The sequence below is a fragment of the Lucilia cuprina genome, chromosome 3 (assembly GCF_022045245.1).
Source record: "Lucilia cuprina isolate Lc7/37 chromosome 3, ASM2204524v1, whole genome shotgun sequence".
In the NCBI taxonomy this organism is placed as follows: Eukaryota; Metazoa; Arthropoda; class Insecta; order Diptera; family Calliphoridae; genus Lucilia; species Lucilia cuprina.
The window spans coordinates 44,502,627-44,530,448 of NC_060951.1; the positions used below are offsets into that span (position 1 = coordinate 44,502,627).

Sequence of the window (27,822 nt, forward strand, 5' to 3'; positions counted from 1 at the left end):
TGCTTATTATTTTAATAATAAACAATAACATGATGTGTTTTTTTCAATGTAGCAAATAATTAAATTAAAAATTTAAAATGTTAATTTAAATAAAAGCAAACAATAATTATTAATATTTTTTCCATTATATGTATATAATTTTTTTTATATTCCCTTAACAAAAAATAAACACTTTATTTAAAGTACTGAGGGGGAGAGAAATTTAAAAAAAGAAGACAAATAAAAAAATATACGTATATGGCGAGTTAAAATATATATTAATGTATTTTTATTATAATTAATTAAAATGAAGCAATTTTCATTATATTTTTCCCATAATAAAATAGAATAAATGAAAAAACAAGTAGGAAATAATGAGGAATGGGCAGAAGCTGCTCTTGATGGCGATGATGATGAGCATAAGACTACAAATGAAATTATAATGATGGCCTTAACTTCAAGCTCTTAAAATTTTTATGAAAAATATACTAAAAATATATAAAAATATTTTTTTATCTACGAAAAAAACCCTTTTAAAAAAACAAATAAAAATAAAATCAACAGCCGTAGAAGCAACAACTACAGAATAAAACTCATTAAAAATTTAAATATGCGTTACTAAATTAACCAAATTAAATTAATTGAAATGTGAAACAAACTCAAACACAACGAAAAAATTTCATGTGAAATACATATATTTTATTTATTTAACCAAACAATTTAAAATTTGTAATATTTTTGTTAATTAATTAACTTAAAGAAAAAAGAGTAAACAATTAATAAGTGAATTGCCTGTAATTTCATTACTACTATTAACCATCTAATTAAGCTTTCTCTTATAATATCTCACTCTTTCTTATGCTCTTTTTTTTTTGAGGGGCAATTTGTGTTGTTCTTTTTTTCTGTTTTATTTATTTTATTTAATTTTATGAATACAAATTGTTTGCAGTTTTTCTTTATTATTTTAATGTATTTTTTATTCCAACTTCCTTTAGCTTTTCTTTAAGTAGTCTTTTTAAAAAGTATGTGTGTTTGTATTGAGTTTTTATTTGTGGTTTTTGATATTTTATCAATTTTGGCCATTTTTTTATTAATAATTCAATCAAGAAAATTTGTTTGATTTTTTTTCTGGTTTTCTGGCTGCTGCTGCTTTGGCTTTAGACGAGGGAAAAAAATCAAAAGACAAATTTCAAATTTTCTTTATTTAACTTTGGGATTTTTTTCATATCCTGACGCTGGCCTTGTGCAAAGTATAATGCAGAAAGGACCAACCTTTATTACATGATTTAAAGAAACATAAAAAACAAATGAAAATGACGCTTAAATTTCATACTTTCGCTTTATTTTGATTATTTTTTTTACATTAATATTGAAAGATTTAAGAAATTGCTATTTTCCTCCTTTCTTCTTAATAATTTTTTAATTCTTTCGCAATTCAGCGTTGCCATGTAATCAATCCCTCTCTTATGAAGATTTTCTCACAATCTGTGATGCCAAGCAGGTGTTTTTGTGTAAAAAACTTTTAATGAAAAAGTGTTGCCAGAAAACAATGTAAAAACAAAGTTAGAAATGGAAAATTCACAGCTTTTTGACATATGACATGGATGGAAAATTCAGAACTTTTTGACATTAAGACATACGAAGTTAGATTCAAATATCTGGAAGTGATGTTATTCCAGAAATAACATTCCTGACTAACTTTGATTGGAAGATTCTTAGGAATTACGTCCAGAAAACTAGGTTTTTAAACATTGATAAACAATACATTTAGAAGCCCATTTTTTCATGAGAAGAAGAGCACAACAGGCCCGATAGTGGTCTGGGTGTATTTCTATGGATTTCATTTAGTGTATATCATCCTATTAACCTAACCATGTTGATGTATAGGAGCGGATACACCGGGGGAAGGGGTTGATAAAAGGAATACAATAGACAAGTTCACAGATGGGTTTGTAGTTAACAAGGAATAGCTAATAGACTAGTCTTTTGATTAGAGCATAGAAATAACTAGAATGTACAAAATAATTGATAGAATGGTCGTAAGAATAGTCCATAGAATAGTTGAATGCTTAGTCACAGAATATGCGATAGACTAGACCTTAGAATAGTCAACAGACTGGTTCATAGAATAAACCAAAAATTATTCCATAAAATAATAACTGAGCTTGTAGATCTTAGAAAACTTCATAATAGTTCATAAAATAATCAATATTCTAGTTCCAAGAATAGACGAAAAATTTTAATAACTAGACCATAAAATAGTCAATGGATTTCATATCCATAGTCCTTAGACTAGACAAATCCATGCAGCAGTCAAAAAGTGTCTGCTAAATCTATAACTTCTACGAGGTTGTTCATCTCAGTTTGGCTTAAACTGACCTACCCCTTGCGGACCCCACCAAAAAAAAGCAGCTGTTGAGTTTATACGTGGAAAAAAATTATTAAATAATTCCATTAGCTCTAAATTTCTTTTACAAGAACAAAGAACAAATAAAGTCGAAAAAAGTAAAGAAAAATCAAGAAAAAAGAAATTTATATATTTTTAATAATATTAAACGCATAAAAAGTAAAAAAAAGAAAAGTACTTAAGGAAAAAGTTTTGCTTTAAAACAAATATTAGGCAAGAGAAAAAAAAACAAATTATGAAAATTATTATTGAAAAAAAAAAACACAAACATAACACAACTAAAATGTCAAAGTCAAGCAAGTTTAGAAACTAACACACATACACACACAACATAAATATAAAGATGTGACAACATAAGAAAACCCCAAGAAAATAGTAGTTAGTAACTATCCAAGTGTAAATAATCTCTGAGTAAAAGATTTGTTTACACATTTACTGCCAACAGCTGATAAGAAAAAAAATCAACGTATGCTAATTAATACCGTGGGGAAATAAAAAAAAGTAAGCAACATAACTTGCTAAATTCTGAAAAAAAACTAAAAAAATTCACAAAAATAAAAAGTAATAAAAAGAAAAAGGCAGCTAAAGATGAAGAAAAAACAAAGCTGAAAACTCCCTTAACACAACAAGTAAGTGTTTAGAGAATTTTATTTAATTTAGTAAATGGTGTTGATTTTTCATCAACAAGTCTTTAGCAATTTTTGATGAAAGTCATATAAAATGTCTTAATGATTCAATAGTAATAAAAAGGAAATAATATTAAACCAAAAATTATGTTTATAAAACAAAAATTCATAATTTATTAAGAAGCAAAAAAGAAAAAAAAATATGATAACAAATGGAAGTTATCTGTTTAATTGCTAATAATAAAACAAATGTTGATATAAGATTCCAGCAATATTAAAAGCTTTTGAAAAAAAACATTTTGCTGCTGATTTGATAGCTGTATTGTTGTTGTTATTATTATTATTGTTGTTGTGATAATCAAAAGAGTGTGCAATTTTAATTGGTAACAATTTAATTACAAATGTAAGCAAAACTCAATAAAAATCCAACAATAACAACAAACTTACAACATGTAGATGTATAGTCAGGAATAAAGCGAGAATTAGAGAGTTAAGGTTCTTTCTGCAATAGACAGCAAAAATTTTTGAAACTAGCAAATAGACCAGACAGACAAACCCAACCAAACCAAACCAGCAGCAGACAACTCAACATCTGTAGCAGCAGTTTTGTTGTAGAAAGAAAAGCAGTTGTAGTTTATCGTTTTAACAACATTATCCATGAAAAGTAAACACATAAGGATAACTAGACGTTTAGAGTAAAACAAAATATGGCAGAGAATTGTTGAGGGTGTTTTGAATTTGAAATGGATTTTCTAAAAGTTGTTCATAATACCCTACATCCTAATATTAAAGCAATGAAAACTTTCTCGAAATCATAATTTTGAAAAAAAAATTCAATAAACTTTGTATAAAGCAGTGGTGCTCAAACACATACTATCATAGACTACCATAGTTTTATTTGTGTTGATAAAGCAGAAGAGAACAGAATTTAATTCAAAATAAAAGTATACTGTCAAATATTTGTTATGGATTTTGACAGCCAAAGTCTATATATAAAAAACTATCAACTGTTCTCTCAAGTTCTCCTACATTAATTCGCCTTTCTTAATTTTCAGTGTGTATTTTAAAAACGTTGTGCTGATCAGCACAAGTTGAGAGAAAACCTACTGATATTGTTCATTATAAAAAGATGAAGAATTAAACTCATAGTTTAGGTGTATAAACTTAGCGTCAGTAGAATGTTCTTTCCCTATCACGCGTGCTATGAAATGACAATCTTGAGCTCCTCTAGAATTAAGTAATAAACTAATAACGCTCCCTTATTGTAGCTTGCTCTATAGTAATGATCGGTTTATAAATGGCCAATAGATCTAATTAATGTATTTTAAAAAAGGTCGCGCGAAGACCTTGCTTCGACAAGTGCTGATCAGCAACTGATTTGATTTTGTTTTTCAAGTTGAGAGCAAACCAACTGACATTGCTCATTATAAAAAGAAGAACAATTAAATCTAAAGTTTATGTATATCAACTTAGCGTCAGCATAATTTTCTTATCCTATCACGCGTGCTATGAAATGGCAATCTTGAGCTCCTCTGGTATAAAGTAATAAACTAAAAACGCTCCCTTATTGTAACTTGCTTTACAGTAATGATCTGTTCATAACTGGCCAATAACTTTATTTGTATGTTATCATAAAGTCGTTGTTAACTGTTAATGCCAGAGTTATTAAAAATCCATTTTATAATTAGTTAAATGCTTTAGGTTTATGAGAGAATGTGAGTGCAAACATATGTAGAGAAGTTATTTGTTTTTATAGTTTAACAAAATTTTCACAGCAGCAACAGTCAGAAGTAGTTTAAATAACATTTATTAACAATATTTTAGTTACAAATTGTAGAATAGTTTTGCATATATTGTAATAAATATAGAGTAAAAAGGATAATCATATATGTATATATTTGAGTTACACATATGTTGTAAATGGGCGAGAAAGGGTAGAGAAAGGGTTCAAAAATGTTAAGAGGTTATAGTTTCAATTATAAATTGTGGTAATTTTAATAATTGCTTATGTTATTGAGCGTAAGAAAAACTAATGTTTTGAAAAGAAAAAATTAAATTAAAAGAAAATTATACAATGTTAAGTTAAATTTTAAAATAAATATAAAGAACAATTAGGCAAAGTAAATAAAGTAGAGAGAAAATTTTTTTAAAAAGCATTTTATTTATTTTTGTAAGAATTTTTTTTCGAATTTTGATAAGGCCATGTTGGGATAAAGAGAGAGAGAGAGAGTGAGCGAGCTAAACAGTTGCCATATGTTTTGCTGTTTAGCTCTCTCTCTCTCTTTCCCTCTTTATCTAGCAACTACGTTTCTTTTATAATTTTAATTCTCTTTAACTTGGGCGTTAAATTTTGCTTCGTTGTATGGAAATGATTGCTTAAATTCAAAATTCTTTTTCAATTTTAAGTTTTCAATTTGTATTTTTAACTGATATATAAAAAAGCTAGAATTTTCCCAAAATTTAATTAATGTTTTCAAATCCCCACCCAACTGCCTTTTCTAATTATGTTAATGTTGTCAAACTAATAGATTTCTTTGTCTAGAATCGTTTAGGTGAAACAGAAATTTCCTTTGACTATAGCTTTTTGACATTTTACATGGTAAAAGATTTTCTATAAATTATTTCAATAAAAAATTCTTTATGCGGTTTATTTTGTCAATTATTTATTTTAGTTGTATATTTTGGTAACCCCCCTCCCTCCAAAACAACCCAATTTATACAATTTCTTGTCTGTCTTTCTGTCTGTCTGCTCTTTGAGTTTTATAGGAAAAAACTTTTTTTTTTATTTGTAATGATTTTTATCAGCTTGAGTTGATTTTAATTACTGGTCAAAAAGGGAACAAAAAAAAAACATATTTTCGGTTAAACATTTAAAATACAATCGTCGTTTGAGCATTTTTGATAAACATGTCATACATGTATTGAATAAAAACCCTCTTTGTGAAAGTAGAAAAAAAACAGACACACACATATATAAAACAACATTTAATTTTAAAGATAATCGTATAATAACTAAATAATTAAGTTAAAAGATAATGTGGTTATATTGGTTAAATAAATTATAGTAATTGAATAAAATGTTGCAAGGTAGTAGTGTATTGGGAAAAAAAATTTAATTGAAAATTGAAATCAATAAAATGAATATTAAATAATTGTTATTGTCAAATAAAAATTAACTGTCATTTAAGACCAGAGAATATGGCATCTCTGTTTCAAAAACAAAAGTAGTGTCAATTAAACTTTTTAAGCTTTAAAAAATTTTAATTTTATTCTAAAACCATTTTACCCCTTTCAGTTTATTAATTTATTAAAAAATAAAACATTTATAAAATTCATTTAAATTAGATTTTATCAAAAAAAATGTTTCTGTTATAAACACAATACAAATCCCTGGAGGAAAAAAAAAAAATTAAATAAAAAAAGCATTTTTATTTTGAATGTCTGTCCAAAATAACATAATGCCACTTATGAGGGTTTTTTGTTTGTTTCCAAAACAATATAAATATACAAAATGTTCATGTATTCGCCAACTCCTTATTTCACCAAAAAAAAAAATATATAACTGCTGTTTGCTCTGCATCCATTATAAAAGGATTCATATTCATGGTAATTGTTTCATTTCATTTAACCAATAATGTTGATGCTATTGCTGCACACACATGAAATTAATATTGCAAGGATTTGGAAAAGGAGAGGGGTATGATGCTGATGATAATGACGATGAGGAAGAGAATGTATGGAAGGAGTAATGTATAACTGAGTTGGTGGCAACAATTAGCGTAATTTGAATTTTGTTAAAAATTTTATGAAATTACAAACATGACCAACAAAAACAACAACAACAACATTTATACTAATGATAATGATGTTTTAGGTTAGAGGACTGGCCAGATTATTTTGGTGTTAGGCCGAAATACTCCAAATAACCCAGCAAAAATAAAACGAAGTACTTTCAAAAGAATAACATTAATCATCACTTCAAAAGTAGCACTAAGTGAAGTTGTTTACCTTCTTCGGAAGTGATGTTTATTTACTTCCAAAGAAGCGAAAAGAATCCTATTTTGTTTAAAATTTAAAGTAAAAACAGAACATTACTTCCTGACAATGACTTCAGATGTAGTGAATTTGGAATCAAATAAAAAGAACATTCCTCCTATGACAAGCCTGTGCTAAAATCATCACTTCTTCAGGTTTTTTTCAGCACTTCCATGGAGTAAATTCTACTTCTTTTTCGGTTCTTTGGATGTTCTTTTTTTTTTTCTTCTGCTGAGAGCTTTTGAAAAGAAAATCGCTGAAATGAATTAGATGCAACATTTCGAAATAAACCAATTATAAAACAGGGATAGGCATAGAGCTCTCTAACGAGCTCTTATGTCTAAAAACAACAGATAGTAAAGAATAAGCTCTCTGACTGATTTCGGTTTTTAACATGTATAAGTTTACATACATATGAAATCCCGAAAGGTTATAAGAGAACTCTAGGCATGGAGTTCTCTTATAACCTTTCGGGATTTCATATGTATGTAAACTTATACATGTTAAAAACCGAAATCAGTCAGAGAGCTTATTCTTTACTATCTGTTGTTTTTAGACATAAGAGCTCGTTAGAGAGCTCTATGCCTATCCCTGTTTTATAATTGGTTTATTTCGAAATGTTGCATCTAATTCATTTCAGCGATTTTCTTTTCAAAAGCTCTCAGCAGAAGAAAAAAAAAAAGAACATCCAAAGAACCGAAAAAGACAATCATTGACAAAACAAATATTTCTATACAATACAAACTCTACTCTCTGCAAGAGAGTGCATATGTTCATTATCATTTGCTAGAGTGGTAAGGGAGTGTGTGTGTGTGTGTGCAAATGCAATTTTAGCTTATTATTACATTAAAAGTTCCTTTTACCAATAATGCCAACTATGCCAAAGCAAATTGTAAAGAGCTAATATAATTTAAAGTGTATAATTGTTAGCAAGAAAAAGCCCTGTTTGTCAACACTGATTTTTTCGTAATTTTTGTTATTGTTTTACATCGCAATACACTGGTAGGTCCGCCATTATTGTGGTATTATTTTCGCGTATTGTATAAAGTAACCATCGCTCCTCACTCACTCCCTATACTATTATTTTCCCTGACCATTTTTGCAAAAACAATAAGGTTTTTACCTTTACTTCACTTTACAGTTGAAGCTGAAGTTGGAAAGCCAATGTTGGCGTGCGTGAGTGTGGGTGTATATGAGTTTATTTGGTGTTTTTACTAATACCATTGATATTTCAATCACTTAACAAGTTAGAGCTATATTACAGTAACAACAATATATAAGCTATTTTTGTTGGTGCCAGCAGCAGCAGCAACAACAGCATCATAGTATATAGTAGTTCATAAAAGAAGTCCTTTTTTCATTTAAGCAAAAAAAGCCACGCTTTTATCATATTTACCCACGACTTTTTTGAGTTTTTTTTTTCATTGTTTGTCGTATTAAACATTTCACTGTTTCGCGTTGATTGTTTGTAATTTTGTCTAATTGTTTCGGGAAGAATTTACAAAATTCAAAAGTTAATACATAAAGAGTATGACAACAACAACTACAACGGTTTACTATAGCTAGGAGGAGCAATAGAGATACAGTGTAGATGTTATGGTTTGAGTTGAGCACGAGTTTGAGTTTTGTTACCAGCATCAAAAAGAATAACTAAATATGAAAATAACAATTTATTTTAATTGATATTTTGTTTGTTAGCCACGAAAACGAATGAACGAAAAAAAAAATGTAATACTTAGTCAAATAAAACCAATTTTTTCACTCATGATATTGAAAATAATTCCTAATTACTGTTTGTGTAAAATTTTAATCAATTAATTAAATTATTTGTAAAAAAAAATTTCTAAAGAAAATTGTAGAAAAAATAAAGGAAATTCTGTAGAAAATTGTTTTCAAAATTTCCAAGGAATAAAAAAAAAATCTAAACAAATAATCGTTTTTATATAAAACTAAAGAAAATAAATTGTCGATTATTAATTATGATTTGGTGATTATGTTATTCACTGGTTAAAGGTTCAAAAGTGTAAGTAGTTTAACAATATCTTTTCAACTAATTTAATTGCTTCTCCTTAGCCTACCGAATATTATTTAACACAATTTACTTTAATATTTATTATTAGCAGTTTTTTCTCTTCTTTATTATATTGTACATGCATAACTATTTTCCTCTCATCTTTACCGGGGGATTTATTATGGGTTTTTTTAACATCAATGGTACCCTTGCTGTTGTATCCCTGCAAACATTTTCAATCGCGAAATTATGCCAAGTTTATCGCGCTTTTAATCGCTTAGTCTGACCTTCTTTCTGTTTGCTGCCCGTGATCGGAAGTCACTTAAATATATCTTCCACATACATATGTAGGCGATCAAATTACTCCCTCATTTAATAACCGAAATGTTTTAATATTCTTATCATAGTATTAACATAAAAAGTTCTTTAAATTTTCATCCAGAAGCGGCAAAATTGTTGTTTCCCTACAAATATAACATATCGCAAAAGTTACTCAAAAGCGTCTTCCACATAATCAGTCTATCAAATTTTTCTCGCATTTAATCGATCGTTTTTTTGTCTTTCATTTCTTCGTGATGTGTAAGAGACACGAGGAATGTAATTTCTAATATGTTTAATCTTCTAATTGTCAACCAGAAGTGAAGCGCAGAATCCTGAAGTTACATTATGAGATATGAGAACTGTGACTCTTAAAATACTTTCAGAAGTTTTTTTTAAAGAATAGAATCTTCCAACTGTCATCCAAAAGTGACATAAACAAGCACAACAAGAAGATAAATATACGGAAAAAATGTTATTCTAATACCTAGAAGTGAATTATATAAAAATGCATAAATGGCCCTGAATCTTGAAGTATTTTTATGTGTGAAGAGGATTGTAACTTTCAAAATACATTCAGCAGCTATTTCTTATGAATAAAATTTTTCAACTTTCATACTAAAGTGACATAAACAAGCACTACAAGGAGTAGGATAAATGTATAGATTTATTCAGTAAAAATCCCAAAACTATTATCTTCCAAATGTTTGTAGGGTTTTTTGAGACTGTGTTGTATTGTTTATATTGTGTCATACAATTTTTGCTTCTTCTTTTATTCTTATTTGTCAATTATATTTCAATTGTGTTAAAAGCTGTAATTTACTTTATCCCAAAGTTGTAGTTTTTCTCCTCTTTTAAACATGCACACACACACATACATTCATGTATACAAATGTTTACATATGAAATCCAATTGTATTGTGTTGTTGTTGTTAAATCTTGTTTTTACTGTTATAATAGTTCGTGTGTAAAAGAGTTTTCGTCTGGTAGCCTTAATACAGAGTGTTGAGAAATTAAGTGGCAATACTATTATTACAAGAGATGGGAGTATGAAAATGTAAATAATGTTAAGGCAAGAGACTATCACAAAGAAAAAAATAATATTTTCATTTTAAAGTAAAATTTTTTTTAAATTTTTATAAAATTCATAAATTTTTATGAAATACATAAATTGTTACGAAATTCTTAAATTTTTATAAAAATTTCTTTTTGAATACATTTTAATTTCATTAATTTTGTTTACAACATTTAGCAGCACCCTGTTGTTGGTGTATCTGTATAGTAATGTAAGGATAACATACAATTAAAAACACTTTACACCAACGCAAACATAATCCTTTGGCAGATAAGGGTTTTTTCCTTTTTTTGCAGTATATTTTGTATGTTCTTTTTTTAAATACAAAATTGTGCATTTTATTTGCCTGTAGTAAAAAAAGGATCTACAATTTGGATTAACTTAACAATTTTTTAAAGGATTTTTTTTTTTGTATTTTAATGATAATGGATTTTGTGGCAATGTGGAGTTAAAAATGTTGAAAGAAAAAAATGAACAACACAAAACTAAACCTCAAAGCCAAAGGTCATCAATTTAAATGCAACAATAAAAATTAAAATCAGCAGCAGCAGCAGTGCAAAGTTAAAATAGACAAATTAATCTGGTAAAAAGAGGTAAATAGCCAGCTAATAGCTATAGTGTTAAAATTCATTCTAGGTCGTATGAAAAATTTTTAAAAATATAGTTGAATAATATTAATCATACGGACGACGGACAACAGAAAACGGACTTTTTTAATCTAGAAATCAAAGAGTTTACACGAAATTGAATACTGAATCTAAAGCAAATAGCTTTTTGAGTTCTTCCTATATCTAAAATAGCCAGTTAATAGCTATAGAGAAAAAATCTAGGTCGTATGAATGATATTTAAAAATATACATGAAAAATATTAATCATACGAAACGATGTCCTTTTTGCAATCTTAAATTCAAAGAGTCTGGAAGAAATTGGACACTGAATCCAAAGGACAGTAAAGGTTTTCCAACTTCTTCTTCTTAGCAATAGAGTTAAAATTTATTCTAGTGCGTATGAGAGATGTATTAAAATATACAAGAAAAATAGTGATCATACGAAACAAGGGACTTTTTTAATCAAGAATTCAAAGAATTGCGACGAAATTGGACACTGAATCTAAAGCAAATAACTTTCCTAGTTATTCCTAAACCTAAAATAGCCAACTAATAGCTGTAGAGAAAAATTCAAGGTCGTATAAAGGTGTTCTAAAAAATACATTAAACATTATTAATCATACGAAACGAGGTACTTTTTTTTAATATAGATTTCAAAGAGTTTAGACGAAATTGGACACTGAACCGAAAAGTCAGTAATTGTTTTCCTAGATCTTCTTAATAAATCTAAAATAGCCAGCGTATGATAGATGTTTAAAAAAAAACTTGAAAAGTATTCTTCATACGAAACGATGTCCCTTTTTAATATAGAATTGGAAGAGTTTAGACGAAATTGGACACTGAATCTAAAGCACAGGAATGGCTTCCTAGTTTTCTTTTTAAATCTAAAATATTTACATGAATTTGTTTAAACATTTATCCAAATACTAAACAGTCCTTTTCTAAATATTCCTTTAAATTCTATAATCTATCATATCGTCTCCTCTTCTCTATATTTAAGTTAAAACTTTAAAATTTCTATTAAATCTATTAACATTCCCTTATTTGTGTACTATCCATCCCTTTTTTTTAACTTAAAATTCCATAAATATATTAAATTTTTAAAATGCTTTCCTTCTAAAATCTATAATTTTCTTTAGCTAATTAAAAATTATATCAAAATAAAATGTCCCCTTAACACAACAACTCCTCCCCCACACAAACAAAAAACAACTTACACAACATAATCCGACAACAATTATTGTGTCAAAATAACAATCAACAAATCAAAGGCACAATAAAATTGACTCTAGAGAGGTTGATTTTCTTCTTTTGTCAGATATGACAACAAAGAAAAAAAGCAAAAAAAAAACAACAACAAACAAAACAATTTGAAATCAAAAGGATAAAAATAACAGGAATAACAAGAGAAAAAAAACGCTAATAATAATAAAAAATAACCGTAGGTGGTTAAATGTGTGCAACCACAACAAATAAACTCAAATGTAAACAAAACAGAGAGCAAGTGCAAAACAAAAACAAAAAAAAAACATTTCAAAAAAGAGAATTAATTTACTGTTATGTTTGTGAAATTAAAAGAACCTGGTGAAGCGGGTGGTATGAGTAATATTAAAAACAAAAAGCACGTGCTTGTTGCAAAAAAAGAGAGAAATAAAAATTAAAAATTTAAGAGAATTTACTTCAGCCGTACGAAGTTAATTAAGAGAAATTGAAACGTTATAGTTAATAATTGTAAATTAAACTCTTTGAAAGAAATTTAAATACAAATTTAATTGTGATTTTTTCTCACTTAGTTATTGAACATAAATTTCTTTAAAATTAGTTTAAAAATCCTTTCTTTTTTTACGAATAAATTATTTGCAACTTTCCTATTCCTCTAAGAACTAAATTATTGAAGAACAAGAAATTGTTTTTCAAAAAAAGAGTAAAATTCTTCAAAAGAGAAATGAAAGAAATGTATTTATAAGAGAGAGTAATTGTTATTGCTGTACAATTAGTTATGCACATTTACAACCGCCAAAAAACGACGACAGGCAATGGTTTGCTACTTTTTTTTCTTTTCAATAAAAACAGAATCGTAAAGTACAACTAAAGTGCTGTGAACAGGATATAAAGTCCTGTGTAACAGGGTGAAAAAATAAAAATGTATAAATAGACAACAGTTATGATGGACTGCCAACAGTTTTAAACGAATTATCAAGGCGTAAGCACAATATAAACGAGATAAATTGTAGAAAAAATAAATTATAACGAAATAAAATTTTAATTAAAAAAAGAAAGTGTTAAAAAATTAATAAAAAAAATATTTAAAAATTAAAATTAACAAAAATAAAAATGTTTACCAACTGGTTAACGGGTACTACGGGTTTAACCAATTCGACCTCCTCCTCTAATACAAACTCAAATCGTCTGACGGAAACAAATAATCATCTTAACAATTCCTCAAACTGTACTAGTGCAACAACAATTCCTAATGCCTCTTTAAATCTATTAAATAATCATAATTTATCTAATTTAAATGCAAATATGTCTAATCCTCCTGATATTGTTTTGGAAGTGGGTCCTGCTCCCTCTACTATACGTTTTATGGCACATGGTTTAGTTTTGGGCATGCATAGCGGTTATTTACGTTCAGCCATACGTTTAGATGAACGTGGAGCAGAGTCCTCAGCTAGTGGTGGTGGTGGCGTTGGTGTCTCCAGCGTTTCGGATATTGTAGTTTATTTGACTAATGTTACGGCAGAACAATTTGCTCCTTTATTAACGTATATGTATACCGGATATTTGGATTTAAATGTGGAGAATATTTTTGGTGTTTTATTGGCTACGCATGTTTTACATATGCCTAGGGCATTGGAAATTTGTAGGTGGGTGTTGAGTTAAGAAAAAGGAACTTTTTTATTTATTTTTAATTTAAAGAAAAAAATTTTGGATTTTTTTTTTTTTAAATTTTTTGAAAAAATTGTAGCATTTTTCAGTTATTTGGAAAGTTTCAAAGAAATTAAAGAAATAATTATATAAAAACAAGTTGATACAACTTATTCTTTCCAAATCAGCTTTCAACCATCAAAAACATAACCTTAAGAAAACGCACAAAAAAGTGTAAATTGTAACAACAAATTAACATTTAATTAATTTTGCTTGAAACAATTAAATTTCTTTTCATTTAAATAAGTTGCCACCTTAATGTATGATAACAACTTTAGTTGCCAGATGATTTTTATTTAAAATTCTTTAATTTTGTTAAAAATTTAATTTTTTCCCATTTAAATAAAAAGTCTAACCTTAAAAAAAACATTTCTTCATTTTTGTTATAAAGTTGCCACCTTAATTTATTTCGCAATAATAACAACTAGAGTTGCCGGACGATTTTTATTTAAAATTCTTTAATTTTGATTAAAAATTTCCTCGGAATGAAAAAAACTGTATTAGAAATCTGTAACAATCTGAAAAACAAATTAAATTTATATGGTTTCTATTAATTTTTTAATATTTTAACAAAATTCTAACACTTTTGCAATTACAAAAAAAATTATGATTCTAACCTCAAAAACTTTAGTTTGCAGTAGGAAATAAGTTGCCAGATGTGTTTGTCAAACAAACAGTTAAACAAACAAATACAATAACAACCCAAAAATGTAGATAATTTTGATTTTAAATATCAATTTTTTTAAGAAAAAATTGCTCAAAAACTTTTCTTTAAATTCCTCACAAAATTTCCTTTACAGATCCTATTTAGCACGTGCTCAAACCGAAGGATACTTTGGAACCAATAACCCAACACTAAACACTACAAACACACATCCATCTCTAACGTCAACAGCTGCAGCTACAACCAGTGGTAAAATAATACGTCCCATTGCTAGTAAACCAACATTAACAAATTTTGGATTTTTACCCATAAGTCATCAGTCGTTAAATCTAAATCCTTTAACACACACAACATCAAACATCTCAACAAATCCTGCAGAACAAGAACTTAAAACTACAACTCCCGAAGCTGTACAACAAAAAGATGAGGAAGATGACATTGAAGTAGATGAAATAGATAAACAATCGTTAAATAATGAAAATCAAATACCCACAACAATAGAGGATGAAGATGAGGATGTAGAAGTATTTATAGATTCCAACTCAGAAGCCGAAGTAGTGGTAGAAACACAAATTCATAAATTATCATTTAAAAAATTAATGGAAAATAAAAAATCTTCTTCACAAGAAAAGGAAACAAAAGTCAGACATCATGAAAAAAATACACATCATAGAAAATCCTCGCATCATAGTAAAGCGGAAAGGCGTAGAAAGGGTTCTTCGGGTTTACAGGTGGCTAAAGCCCCTATACCCGCTTCACAACTAGATACCTCAGAGGCTAATAAGGTTATAATAGATGTGGCTAGTTGTGATGGTCCGGTACGTTTTAAACGTATTCTCAATACTGCCTATGGTCATAAACCGGATGCTGGCAATATTGGCAATCATCATTCCAGTACAGGTCTTACAGGACCCTCTATACCCGAACGTTCTTTACAAAGTGTTTCTCTATCATTTCATCAACAAATGGCTAAAACCATTAGTCAGCAGCAACAATTGCAACAGGCTGAAGAATCCGAAAATAGTGAAACTTCCAATGGCAGTTTAGGAACTACCGCAAGAAATTCCGATAAGGCTAGTGGTAGTCGTAAGATACATAGTGAAGTATTTGTTTGTGTTTACTGTAAACATACATTTAAATCTCAATATTGTTATCAAAAACATGCTAAACGTCATTTAAATCCCTTAACCTTACAGGCCACTTGTGTGCCTGAAGGGAAAATGGCGTCAAAAGAAGAATCTTCTGTAAATGGTGAATTAAAAATAACAAAACATCAGAATATAACAGCAACGAGGCCGTTTTATGTACGCAACTCTCTACAATACTCCTCAAATGCATCAAATTCTTTGGCCAATGGTAACACAACGTTACAGACATCATCTCCCTCTTCCTCCTCCGCAGCGGCTACTTCTTCGGATTATTTAAGACGTGAAGTAAGGCCCTTAGATATGAATGTTCAATATTATCCTTGTAAAACCTGTGGCTGTAAGTTTCCCAGTTATTATTTTGTTCACAAACATCGTAAAATGTGTCATGCTGAAGAAGAGGCTGCAGCGGCGGCATCTCAACAGCAGGGGGATAATGAGGCTAACAATAGTGTTGGAGTGATGGCTTCGACGGATAAGTTAAGTACTCAAACTAGTGATTAAATTATTTATAAATTTAAAGAATTTTTTTTTAATTTTAAAGAAAAACATATCGAGCTTTAGCATTTAATGTTAAAAAAAAATTTTATCAAATCAAATTTAAATATAATTATAAGAAATGCACGAATTTATGGAAATTATTAAAAAAAAGAAGAAACTAAAAAATAAAATTTTATTTCTAAACAAGTGTATTTCTATTATAATGGAAGTGGGGAAAAGGAATAAAAATATCTGGCAAAATGGTTTCATAAAATCTGAACCACGGAATCTTAAAGTTTTGCATATAAAACCTTTGGACGCTCAAAATTTCGTTTAGAAAAGATTCAGACGTTTCATGTAGTAAAGGAAACATAATTTCAGAAATTGTCCTTTTATAAAATTTCAGTTGAAAGCTTTAATATTGTTCTTAAAGAAGAACTCCTGACGTTTCAAGTTTTGTATAGAAAATATTAGAACTTTTATAATCCTTTATAGTTTCTTAAAGAAAACTTTGCATAAAAAACATTAATCCTTCAAAGTTTTGCAAAGAAAACCTTTGGAAGCTAAGAAAAGCTTTAGATGTTTAAAGTTTATCTTAGAAAATCGTTAGATGTTTAAAGTTTTCTAAAGAAAATCATTGACATTTACAGTTTTGCGGGGAACATCTTTAGTCCTTTCAAGTTTTAAATAGAAAATCTTTGAACGTTAAAAGTTTCGTAAAAAAACTCTTTGGATGTATAAAGTTTAGCATAGAAAAACTATGGATTAAAGTTTCGATTAGTTAATCTTCTAATATTTACCATTCTGGCTAGAAAATCTTGGACGTTTAAAGTTTTGTATAGAAAATCATGGATCATATTGAAAATCCTTTAAAGTTTCTCAAAAAAAGCTTTACACATCATACTTAACTTTAAGAAAATCTCCAGATGTTTAAAGATTCGTAAGGAAAATCTTTGGAATGGTTTGTTTAGAAAATATTTAAACGTTTTAAGTTGCGTATAGGAAATCTCTGGAAATTTGCAGTTTGATATAGAATATATTATTCTTTTAAAGCAGTGGATGTCAAACACTTACTACCATAAACTACCACAGTTTTACGTTCCCACGACAATTGGATCTCCTCTCCGAAACGACCCGATTCTCAATCGGCCAAAGATTCTTAACTCAGCAAACAGCTGTATCAACCGAAAGTTTTTTTACCAGGGAAAATATAAATAAATATTTCATCTTAAATCCTTAAAATTTTAATAGGCTGACCATTTATTGTCAATTTACATAAGTCCTTCTTTTGCCGCAAAAAAAAAACAAAAATAAATTACCCCTCTATCTTTAAATATCTTTAGTTGCTAAAAACTTCTTTACAAAGAGAGAGAAAAAACAAAAATACTTTTTAAAAATCCTACCATGTGGAAACACTTAAACCAAATATTTGCAGCTATTTGCAAAGTAGAATTACAAAAACAAAGTACGTTAGCAATTATCTTAATATAAATGAAAATTTCATTAAAAATACGAAAAAAAAAATAAGAAAGTAAAAAAATATAACGAAACAAGAGCGGTAAATAGCAGCAGCTATAGCCACGGGGGCAATATGAGAATAAACACAATGTGATAAAATAAAAATTACGTTAAAAATGCCTTAAATTATGCAACAGATTCTTTTTTTTTTTTTTTTTTTTTTTTTGAGACTGCAAAAGAAATGTGTAATGGGATATTGATAAACAGGCCAGCAAACAACAGTCAGGAATAAATATATAAATAAGGGGTTACGTACACACAAGTTTTAAAAATTAAATAGCAATGCACTTGTTTTTTTTTTTCTTTTTGTAGAAACATTGGCGGAAACTGTTATAATATGTATGTTTATACATATAGGCAAGCTTTTATTATTTAATGTAATTTTTTGGTCGATATTTAATAAAAAGAACTAAAAAAAAGTAACAACTCATCTTTTCCCCCCTTAAATTTAAACGGTTGAACGATTGGTTGCTTCGTGGGACTGACCCGGAACATGATGGTACTGTCATCTTTTGAATGTCTCAATGAATAATTAATGCTTGACAAAAAAAAAAAACTACAACGCCAACAAGTATGCTTTATGTATAACAGAGAATTGAACCCCTTTAAGCTATGCTATACTTTTTTACTTGTTTTTTTTTTAATATGCGAAGGATGTATGCGTTTTTTTTTTTTTGGTTAAATTGTGTTCATTTTTCTTTTTTTATATATATTAACAAGTACAATTAAGCACAAAAACAAAATATTAAAAAGAGAGATGGACTCAAACTGCTGCAATGCGTTGATTTTTATTTTCTTCTTTTATAATATTTGTAAATTTTGATTTGTGTTTTTTTTTCGTTCGAGGTTTATTCTGTATGCAATACAATCCTTGTATTGTACAGTCATTCGGACACATTTATATCCCCTGTGAGTTAATTAAACTCAATTAAATTAATTTTTTGTTGTTGTTTTTGCTGGTTTTTGTATTGTGTGTGTGCCAGCAGCGGTAGTTTATTGTAGATTGTCTGTCATTTAGTTGATGTTATTTTTTACACTTCTTTTTTCTCTTGTATGAGTTTGTGTGTCCTCTATGGAATGATTTTGTTTTTTTTTTTTTTGTTATTATTATTTTCTGCTGATTTTGTTATGATTTTTTAATTTATATAAAAATATATAAAATAAACACTTAATGTTTGAAGCTTATACACTTCATGGCAGGGTCGTCTATTTCTCTCTCTCTCTCTGTCTTAGTTGGCAAAGGTCATTTTGATACGGCTTTGGAAATATGTAATTAGTTGAAAGGTTATACCAGTTCTTTATGGGAATTTTAAAAGTTCTGGAGAAAAACTATGTATAATTTCATTGAGAAAATCTAATTTCGATTAGAAATTAGGACATTTTTGACATTTAAAGTTTAGTATAAAAGATCGTTAGTCTTCTGAAGATTTATATAGAAAATTTATCGTTCTTCAAAATTTCGAATTGAAAATCTTTGAAAGTTTGAGATTTCGCACAGAGAATCTCTAGTTCTTAATCTTTTATTATAGAAGAACACTTTTCTTAAAAAGTTTTTTTTTTATCGAAAATCTTTGGAAGTTTAATATTTCTCCTAGAAAATCTCTAGTCCTTTCTTATTATAAAAAACCGTTTAACGTTTCGTGTAAGTCCTTTACTGTCCATTGGGGTTTGTAATCAGATATGGGACACTGTATTTCGACGTCTGTAAAAAGCCCCATAATTGCCTATAGTTGTATCGTGTAATGGGTAACAATGAGGAAAAACAGCTATAGACTAATACTCCATAGGGCTCGAAGGTCTTCTCTTCGAGACTTATATACTGTACAAGTTAGGTCCAATAGGAAAGTACGTAAGGTATATCTAATCATATAATTAAGTTTTAGTTAGTTAAGACCTTTGACTTTGGAGTTGGTTATACCTTCAATAGTGTTTTCTAGTTAGATCGACTTTAACACAAAAAGTGGAGAAAGTACAGAGAGTATATCAGATTATTTAGTTACAATCTTGGACTTTGGTATCACGTTTTCAATAGTATTTCTTAATAGGAATGGAGTATTTTGTAATAGAATAAGGCACAAAGACTGAATAGCAATAAAAAATGTCTGGCAAATGGATATCTTAGTAATCTAGAAAGTAGAGTATAATATAAAGACATGTATTCCCAGGATTAATAGTAAGGCAACTCTTAGAGAATATCTCTATTCAAATAACAAACAAAAAAGATTTCCCTTCCAGAGAAATTTTAAGATTTCAAATCGTTTGTTAGAGAATAAACAATAATTAGAAAAAATATATATGTTAGAGAACTACTATAGATCATTTTCAATTCGTTTTTGTTTTATAAATTGCCATAAATGTTTTTTTTTTCATTAAAAGTTCATTTTTTTAAATGAAATTATTATATTAATTTATATGCATTGTATGATTTACTTTTTTTGCTAGCAATCTTTATAGAATTTAATTTAATATGTCAACATTGATAGGATCATATAGTTTTTTTTTTATTATTATTAAAAATTTGATTAATTAAATTTTACTTTTTTGCAGTCATTAGCATTTTAATGACAATTGACACTATTAGTGTTATAATATGGTTTTAAAATGAAAATAATGTAGTATAATTTAAGGACAAACTCTTAATAAGGAAAACCAGTGAGATTTTCTTATAAAGTATTTATTTACATTATATAAATTACCAAGGAATATGGGCCAATGGAAATAGTAAGGGAATTGTTTCATAATTTGTGAAGAAACTTTTCCATTTTATTCATTCACAAGTAAATTAATAGTTTTAAATTAAAAATTACCAAAAAAGAAATTGGAGTACAAGATCCTTTTTGAGTGCAATGTAATGCAGACAGATGATTTTTAGTTTTTTGAAAACAATATGGTCCGATAGACGGCACTACATATTTACCTATCTATCTATCTATCTATCTATCTATCTATCTATCTATCTATCTATCTATCTATCTATCTATCTATCTATCTATCTATCTATCTATATATCTATCTATCTATCTATCTATCTATCTATCTATCTATCTATCTATCTATCTATCTATCTATCTGTCTATCTATCTATATATCTATCTATCTATCAATCTATCTATCTATCTATCTATCTATCTATCTATCTATCTATCTATCTATCTATCTATCTATCTATCTATCTATCTATCTATCTATCTATCTATCTATCTATCTATCTATCTATCTATCTATCTATCTATCTATCTATCTATATATCTATCTATCTATATATCTATCTATCTATCTATCTATCTATCTATCTATCTATCTATCTATATATCTATCTATCTATCTATCTATCTATCTATCTATCTATCTATCTATCTATCTATCTATCTATCTATCTATCTATCTATCTATCTATCAATCTATCTATCTATCTATCTAAATTGGAGTACAAGATCCTTTTTGAGTGCAATGTAATGCAGACAGATGATTTTTAGTTTTTTGAAAACAATATGGTCCCATAGACGGCACTACATATTTACCTACCTACCTACCTACCTACCTACCTACCTATCTATCTATCTATCTATCTATCTATCTATCTATCTATCTATCTATCTATCTATCTATCTATCTATCTATCTATCTATCTATATATCTATCTATCTATCTATCTATCTATCTATCTATCTATCTATCTATCTATCTATCTATCTATCTATCTATCTATCTATCTATCTATCTATCTATCTATCTATCTATCTATCTATCTATCTAAATTGGAGAACAAGATCCTTTTTGAGTGCAATGTAATGCAGACTATCTGTCTATAGATGTTGTTTTGCAAGTTGTTAATAATCCACAAACAGATTCTCAATGAGTTTGCAATAATTCTTAAGTTTTTCATAAAATATTGAAGAAATGAACAACTTACCTTTACCATCGATAGCATTCTGATCAGCTGTAGATAATGATGATGAAGACGATGTCGTTGTTGTTATTGATGCAGCTACTGCAGCAGATGAGACTGCTGTAGCAATAGTTGTGGCAGATGAGGAAGCGGCTAAAGTTGATGATGTACAGGTTGATGTTATAGTTGCTATTGAAGATATATGAGCCGTAGATACAGCATTTGGTTTGGTAGTAGTAATGGCTGCAGCAGCATTAGTGCTCGTTGCTAACAGATTAGTATTACCACCAACACCACAACCAGCAGCTGCAGCTGTTGCTGCAGAAGCAACAATATCATTTGCATTCAAGTTATTATTGTTGCTATTTATATTGGCAGGAATGCTATTTGCTGCGGACGTTGCCGAGGCAGCTTTCAAATTAAGATTATTTGTATTAGAATTAGAAGCAGAAGGAGGTTGTTGTTGGTTATTAATGTTGGTTATATTGGTGGTGTTGGAATTATTGTTGCTGCTGTTAAGGCTACTCGTTAAATTATGCGAATTATCCGTATCAGCAACACGTTTCTTTTTGGGATCACTAAATTAAAACAAGAAATCATATAAATTATTTAAATTCTCTTTAAACAACTTATAGAATACTTACCTAACATCTGAGTTACAGTCTGTATTATTATTATTATTGTTATTTGCCCCCATAAGGCCTTCAACTTGTGCCACTTTCAGTTTTTGACCCAAGAAATTACCAGCCGTAGTTGAGGTAGTCGGCGTTGTAACATTATTACTATTATTGGCCGTTTGTTTCGTCGTCGTGCTACTGGTGGCAGCTATATTACTGCTATTGGAATTGTTGTTATTGGTAGAAGCATTTTCCTTAGTAGCACTTGCGGACGTGTTATTGTTGTTGCTGTTAGCCAGTAGTTTATCATTGCTACTGCTGTTGGCTGGTGATTTGTTGTTGTCATTGGAGGAGGCTGTGACGTTTGCTGCAGCATTGACAGCTTGTTGGGCCATAGCTGCTGCATATGAGGATTTAATGCCATTTGGCGTTGTAGTTGTTGTTAAGGGCGGATGTGTAGTTGTTGCATTTGTTACCACAGATGATGACGATGTTGTTGAAGTAGAAGACGTAGTCGAGAGAACTGTAGTAGTTGTTGCAGTTGTGCCTGTTATAGATGTTGTTGAAATAGCTAAAGGATCTTCCTCTTTTGTAAAACAGCTACTACTACTGCTGGTGCTACTTGTTGTTGTGGCTTCAGTTTTACTTCCACCACCACTATTTTTATCACTTGTCGTTGTTGAATTATTAGGATGATCGTTGGATTTTTTCTTAGTGTTGTTCTCTTTGGAATCCTCTTTATTAGGTTCTTCCACTTTGCTCGAAGTGTTATCTCCCGCTTTCGTTTTGGCAGCTGTTCCGGTGGAAGCAGCATCTGTGCTCGATGTGGTTTCACTTTTATCGCCCTTGGAGGCGGAAGTTGTTGTTGACGCTGCAGACGTTGTTGTGGCGGTGGCTGTGGTGGTTGAAGAGGCAGATGTTGTGTTAGTCGTTGCTGTTGTTGTTTTGCTGCCACCACTATGGGACGTTACTTTAGACGTTTCCGTAGAAGTGGTATCAGCTGTTGTTGTGGATACTGAATCAGCCGCCGAAGCAGCAGCTTCAGCTTTTTGGGCTTTTGCACTGGCCGCAGCTTTGGCTGCTTCTGCTGCCGCCTTTTCTGCGGCCTTTTCGCGTTCTGCTCTCTCACGTTCTCTTTCCGCCGCTGCTGAACGTCCTCCAGACTTTTGCTGTTGTTCTCTTTGCAATCGCGTGGTTACACCTGTCGTCAACGAATCAATAATGCACTGAGTCTGTTGTTGCTGCGACTTTTGCAGTGTTTTCGAGGCTCTTGTTCTCTGACGGGATTTTCTTAGCAGCTGTTTGTAGTTCTCTGTCTTCTTGCTGAGGTAGTAGTAGCGTACACAATCCTGTGCGGATTTTCGATCCAAACTGGCAGCAATTGCGCCAAAGTTTTTGGGATGTTGCAGGAATTTCTCTTTAAAAATCTCCTTTTCGCCAGCTGTCCATACGTTAAGTTTGGCCTTTTCTTTATGCACCGCCACCATGTCCTCGACCAGACCATTTTCATTGTGGTAGACGCATTTTCGTTGATGGGCATCGTACATTAACGGTGGTATAATGGCATAAGAGCGCATCTTCCGCACCTCCATGGCCTGTTCTTGCAGACCATCCATAATCTCCTCATAGTCCGCTTCAGACTTGATACGTGAACCCACACGATTGAAGCGTTCCTTGTCTTCGCGTTGTTTGCGTAATTCAGTGAAGACTTTCTCAAAGAATTCACGATTTTTGGCTTCACGTGCTCGGCGCTTAGCGCTTGCTTCAGACTTATCGACACGTTTTTGCCACTCCGCGGACATTTGAGCGTAAGTTTCCGCCACCTTAGTGTGGTGTGCCCAACGATCATTCTTTATCTTACGTATGTGCTCCAACAGGGGACCTTTAATGATGGATTGGTGGCGTTGTAAAACTGAGGCTAGATGTTCTACATCTAGTGGTTGGTTGTACAACGGCAGCAAGTAGCGTTCACCACAGCTGTCCAGTATGGAATGTTGGGAGGCGGCCGTTTTACGGTTCGCCAAATAGATTTTCTGAGCCAGCGTTTTAGAACGCCACGAATTGGCGGCATCTTCTTCGGCATCAGCTTCAGCCTTTAACCTGGCCGCCTCGGCCTGTTCCTTTTGCTTTTTAGCTACTGCCACCACATCCAGCAGGCTCTTCTCCTTTTTGCGCAGTGCTGTTAGGGCATCGTCGGCACTAGAGAGTTCTGTGTCCACTTCTTGGATTTGCATTAACAACTTCTCTTTGGCAGTGGGACCGCGCTCTTCAGCATTGTCTGCGGGCAGCGTGGGCGATATAGCCTCCACCTGGGGATGATAGGCTTCTGTGGACGACGACGATGATGTAGTTGACGCTGTTGCTGTAACAGTAGTCGTTGAAACGGAGGAAAACGTATTAGAGGTGACTGCCGATGAGGGCAATGAGGAGGCATTGGCCTTAAGTGTAGAACTTGTAGAAGAATTTGTTATGACATTTAGAGCCGTATTAACACCCGCCAGTGAAGTGGGCGTAGCACGATTTATAGGCGGTGTATTGGCATTTGGTGGTGGCGGTAGTTGCTGCGTGTCAACTTTCAGTTGATGCATCGTCACTGGTTGTGGTTGAGTTTGTTGCTGCTGCATGGTTGACAGCTGCTGTTGTTGTTGCGGGGGTAAATGAGTGGGCGGCAGGACCGTTAAATGCGTGTGTGGAGGCAATGACGAATGACCATGGACTGCAGCAGCATTAGCTGATCTTAGGGCATTTGCTTGTGCCTGTGTTAAACCTACAGCCGGTGAAGGTTGTCTCTGTTGTTGTTGTTGCTGCTGCTGATGATGTTGTTGCTGCTGGAGATGAAGCTGCTGCTGGTGGTGCTGTTGTTGTTGCTGCTGTTGTTGCTGCTGTTGTTGCTGCTGACTAGGCGGAGGTGGTTGGACATTTTGTAGTTGATGTGTTGTTGGCAGGTGATTGGTAGTGTTTGAGGAATTGGTGACAACATTATTTGCTTCACTCAGTCGTAACTTTTTATAGGGCTGTTGTCCACCTGGATCAGGTGGACCTTGAGGTGGCCCATGTCGATTTAAAGATGCCGCCGCCGCAGCTGCCGAAACAGCATTTGTCAGATACTCGTTGGAATATTGTGGTTGTGGTTGCTGACGATGTGTAGGTGGCAAAAGTATACGTTTGCCACCAATTATGCTACCACTACTGCCACTACCTGGCATAGGAGGTGCTGCATTGTTGATGTTATGTGGGGAACTGGTGCCACCGCTTGTATTCGCTCCCGTTGCTGAATTGGGCGCATTGCTAAGCAATTGCGTCGATCCAGTCGATACGGTTTGATGTGTGGCAGGTGGATGGGCAAAATGCAACGAGTCCAGACCATGTGGAGCACTAATGCTAACACTGGAGGGAGGAGGTGGTCCTTGCACCACACCAGCTGAACCAGGTGGCGGTGCAGCAGCTGCCAAAGCAGCAGCCACTCTATAATCCTGTATCGGTTGTATTCTCGTATAAGGATTTTCACGATACTGGGCCCCAGGACCAGGTATACCGTATGCACTCTGTAGTATGAAACGTTGGGGGGCTTCGCGCACAGCATTGACATCGGTAAATTTGGCATAAACATTTGCAGCAGCTTGTGAACCAGGACCGGGTCGTGGTGGCGATAGAGGACTAGCTGCCGAACGTGACGATTGTTGTTGTTGTTGCTGCTGTTGTTGATGATGCTGCTGTTGTTGTTGCTGTTGATGATGTTGTTGCTGCTGCTGCTGTTGTTGATGTTGTTGCTGTTGTTGTTGCTGATGATGTTGTTGTTGTTGCTGCTGCTGATGTTGTTGTTGTTGCTGCTGTTGATGTTGCTGGTGCAACTGCTGCTGGTGATGATGATGCATTTGTTGTGCATGCAATTGTTGCTGCTGTTGCTGTAGTGTTTGTTGATGTGGTGGTGGCCCCAGACCACCACTAATTCCCTTCGTATACGATGACGTAGTATCGGCAACAGGCCTGTAAAATCAAAAGAAGAAGAATAACATCCGATTATTAGATTTTTTAGAAATAACAAGTGGATAAAGTTTTTATTAAAAAATAGTTTGAAATGGCAGACAGTTTGTGTTTTAAAGACTTGCGATAAACTAGCAATTTGTGTGTTTAAATACTGCGAATCTAATACAATTTGTTTACCTGTGATGTATTACTTTTTGTACATAATACTTTTGCAAGTTTTAGTATTAATAGCAGAGATTTGATTTATGAATTTTTACCTTTTGCCGATAAGCGTTATTGCATTTATACTGTTTCAGAAGAGTTTTTCTTTAATATTTACCATTAATTAAAGTTTTCCTTTTCCCCATGTACAAATTAAAAAAATGTCTTTGAATACAACAAACAGCTGTGTTGTTTGTGTGAAGTATCATAATACACATTGCCAGTGTAGCGTTTTAATTAAAAGTCAATGTAAATTTATTTTAGCGATTTCGCTTACATTTTTTTATTTTTATATAAAATGTTTAGAAATTTAAGTCTTAAAACAATAATACATAATTTGTATATTATATTGAGTTAATAACTATAAACATATATTAAATTACAAAATTAATGAATTTATCAATTTAGCTTTTAAAATTTATCAGCGACTTTTATTTTATTTATATATTTTTTTTAAATTGGCATTACTAAACAAGCTATTGTTTGTAAACAATGAGTTGACAGCTTTTAATTCACCACATTAATATGGGCGCAAATTAAAAATATATTTGTATTCTTAATTTTTGTTCTATATATCTTGTTCTAAAAACTACTAGTTCTAGAAAGTGTGAAAACAAAATCACTTCAATTTCTTTTAAACAACAGCTTTGGAACTAGTAGTGTCGCCACTACTTCTGGAACCCGTTTCTTAGAATATTGTTGTGGTTCTTAAATACTTTTATGGGGTTGACAAATTCAAACAAAAATCATTGATTAAAGAATTAGTTCCAGAAGTGTTCCAAAGAAGCAGTGTGGACTGCATAACGCTTCCTCATAACCAGTTCCGAAGGTGACAATTTCGAACAAAAATGGTCTCAAAGCCAAATTACAACGAGTTCAGACTAAGTCATGTGTTCTAGAACCAGTTGTAGAACTAAATTTTCCGGGGGATCTGATATTTTAATAGCGACTATAGTGTTCGCCACCATAAATCACTCTATATTTATTTAGACCCAATGTAATCGAATAGAGAAATATTGAAACATTTTTGAAATAATATTTCGAAAAGGACGAAATTGTTTGTTAAACAAAATTGAATTTGGAATGTTTTCTCCTTTAAATTTTGATACCAAAATAAAAATGCATAATTTTAAAATGTTATATTTTTAATAAATTTTTGAAATAATATTTCGAAAAGGACGAAATTGTTTGTTAAAAAAAATTGAATTTGGAATGTTTTCTCCTTTAAATTTTGATACCATAATAAAAATGCATAATTTTAAAATGTTATATTTTTAATAAGTTTTAAATTCTTTTAAAAATTTCTTATTAATAAAAAATGTTAAGAATCTATT

At 30.9% G+C, this 27,822-nt stretch overlaps 2 protein-coding genes across 4 annotated transcripts in view; one reads left to right on the forward strand and one right to left on the reverse strand.

The window, feature by feature from the left end:
• The window catches only part of LOC111683654, a 101,933-nt gene that overhangs the window by 14,378 nt on the left and 59,733 nt on the right, over window positions 1–27,822 (reverse strand). For 2 of the 3 annotated variants that reach the window (XM_046945645.1, XM_046945643.1), the window contains exons 2-3: window positions 22,328–26,296; window positions 21,708–22,261 (exon numbers count right to left, since the gene is read on the reverse strand). In XM_046945645.1, coding sequence (XP_046801601.1) covers window positions 21,708–22,261; window positions 22,328–26,296 — 4,523 coding nt within the window. The remainder of the gene's footprint in view (window positions 1–21,707; window positions 22,262–22,327; window positions 26,297–27,822) is intronic. The other variant, XM_046945644.1, reaches the window with a different exon arrangement.
• LOC111683655 lies at window positions 13,265–16,410 on the forward strand. Its single transcript, XM_023445751.2, has 2 exons — window positions 13,265–13,926; window positions 14,788–16,410. The coding sequence occupies exons 1-2, from the start codon at window positions 13,394–13,396 to the stop codon at window positions 16,298–16,300; spliced, it is 2,046 nt and encodes a 681-aa protein (XP_023301519.2). The 5' UTR covers window positions 13,265–13,393; the 3' UTR covers window positions 16,301–16,410.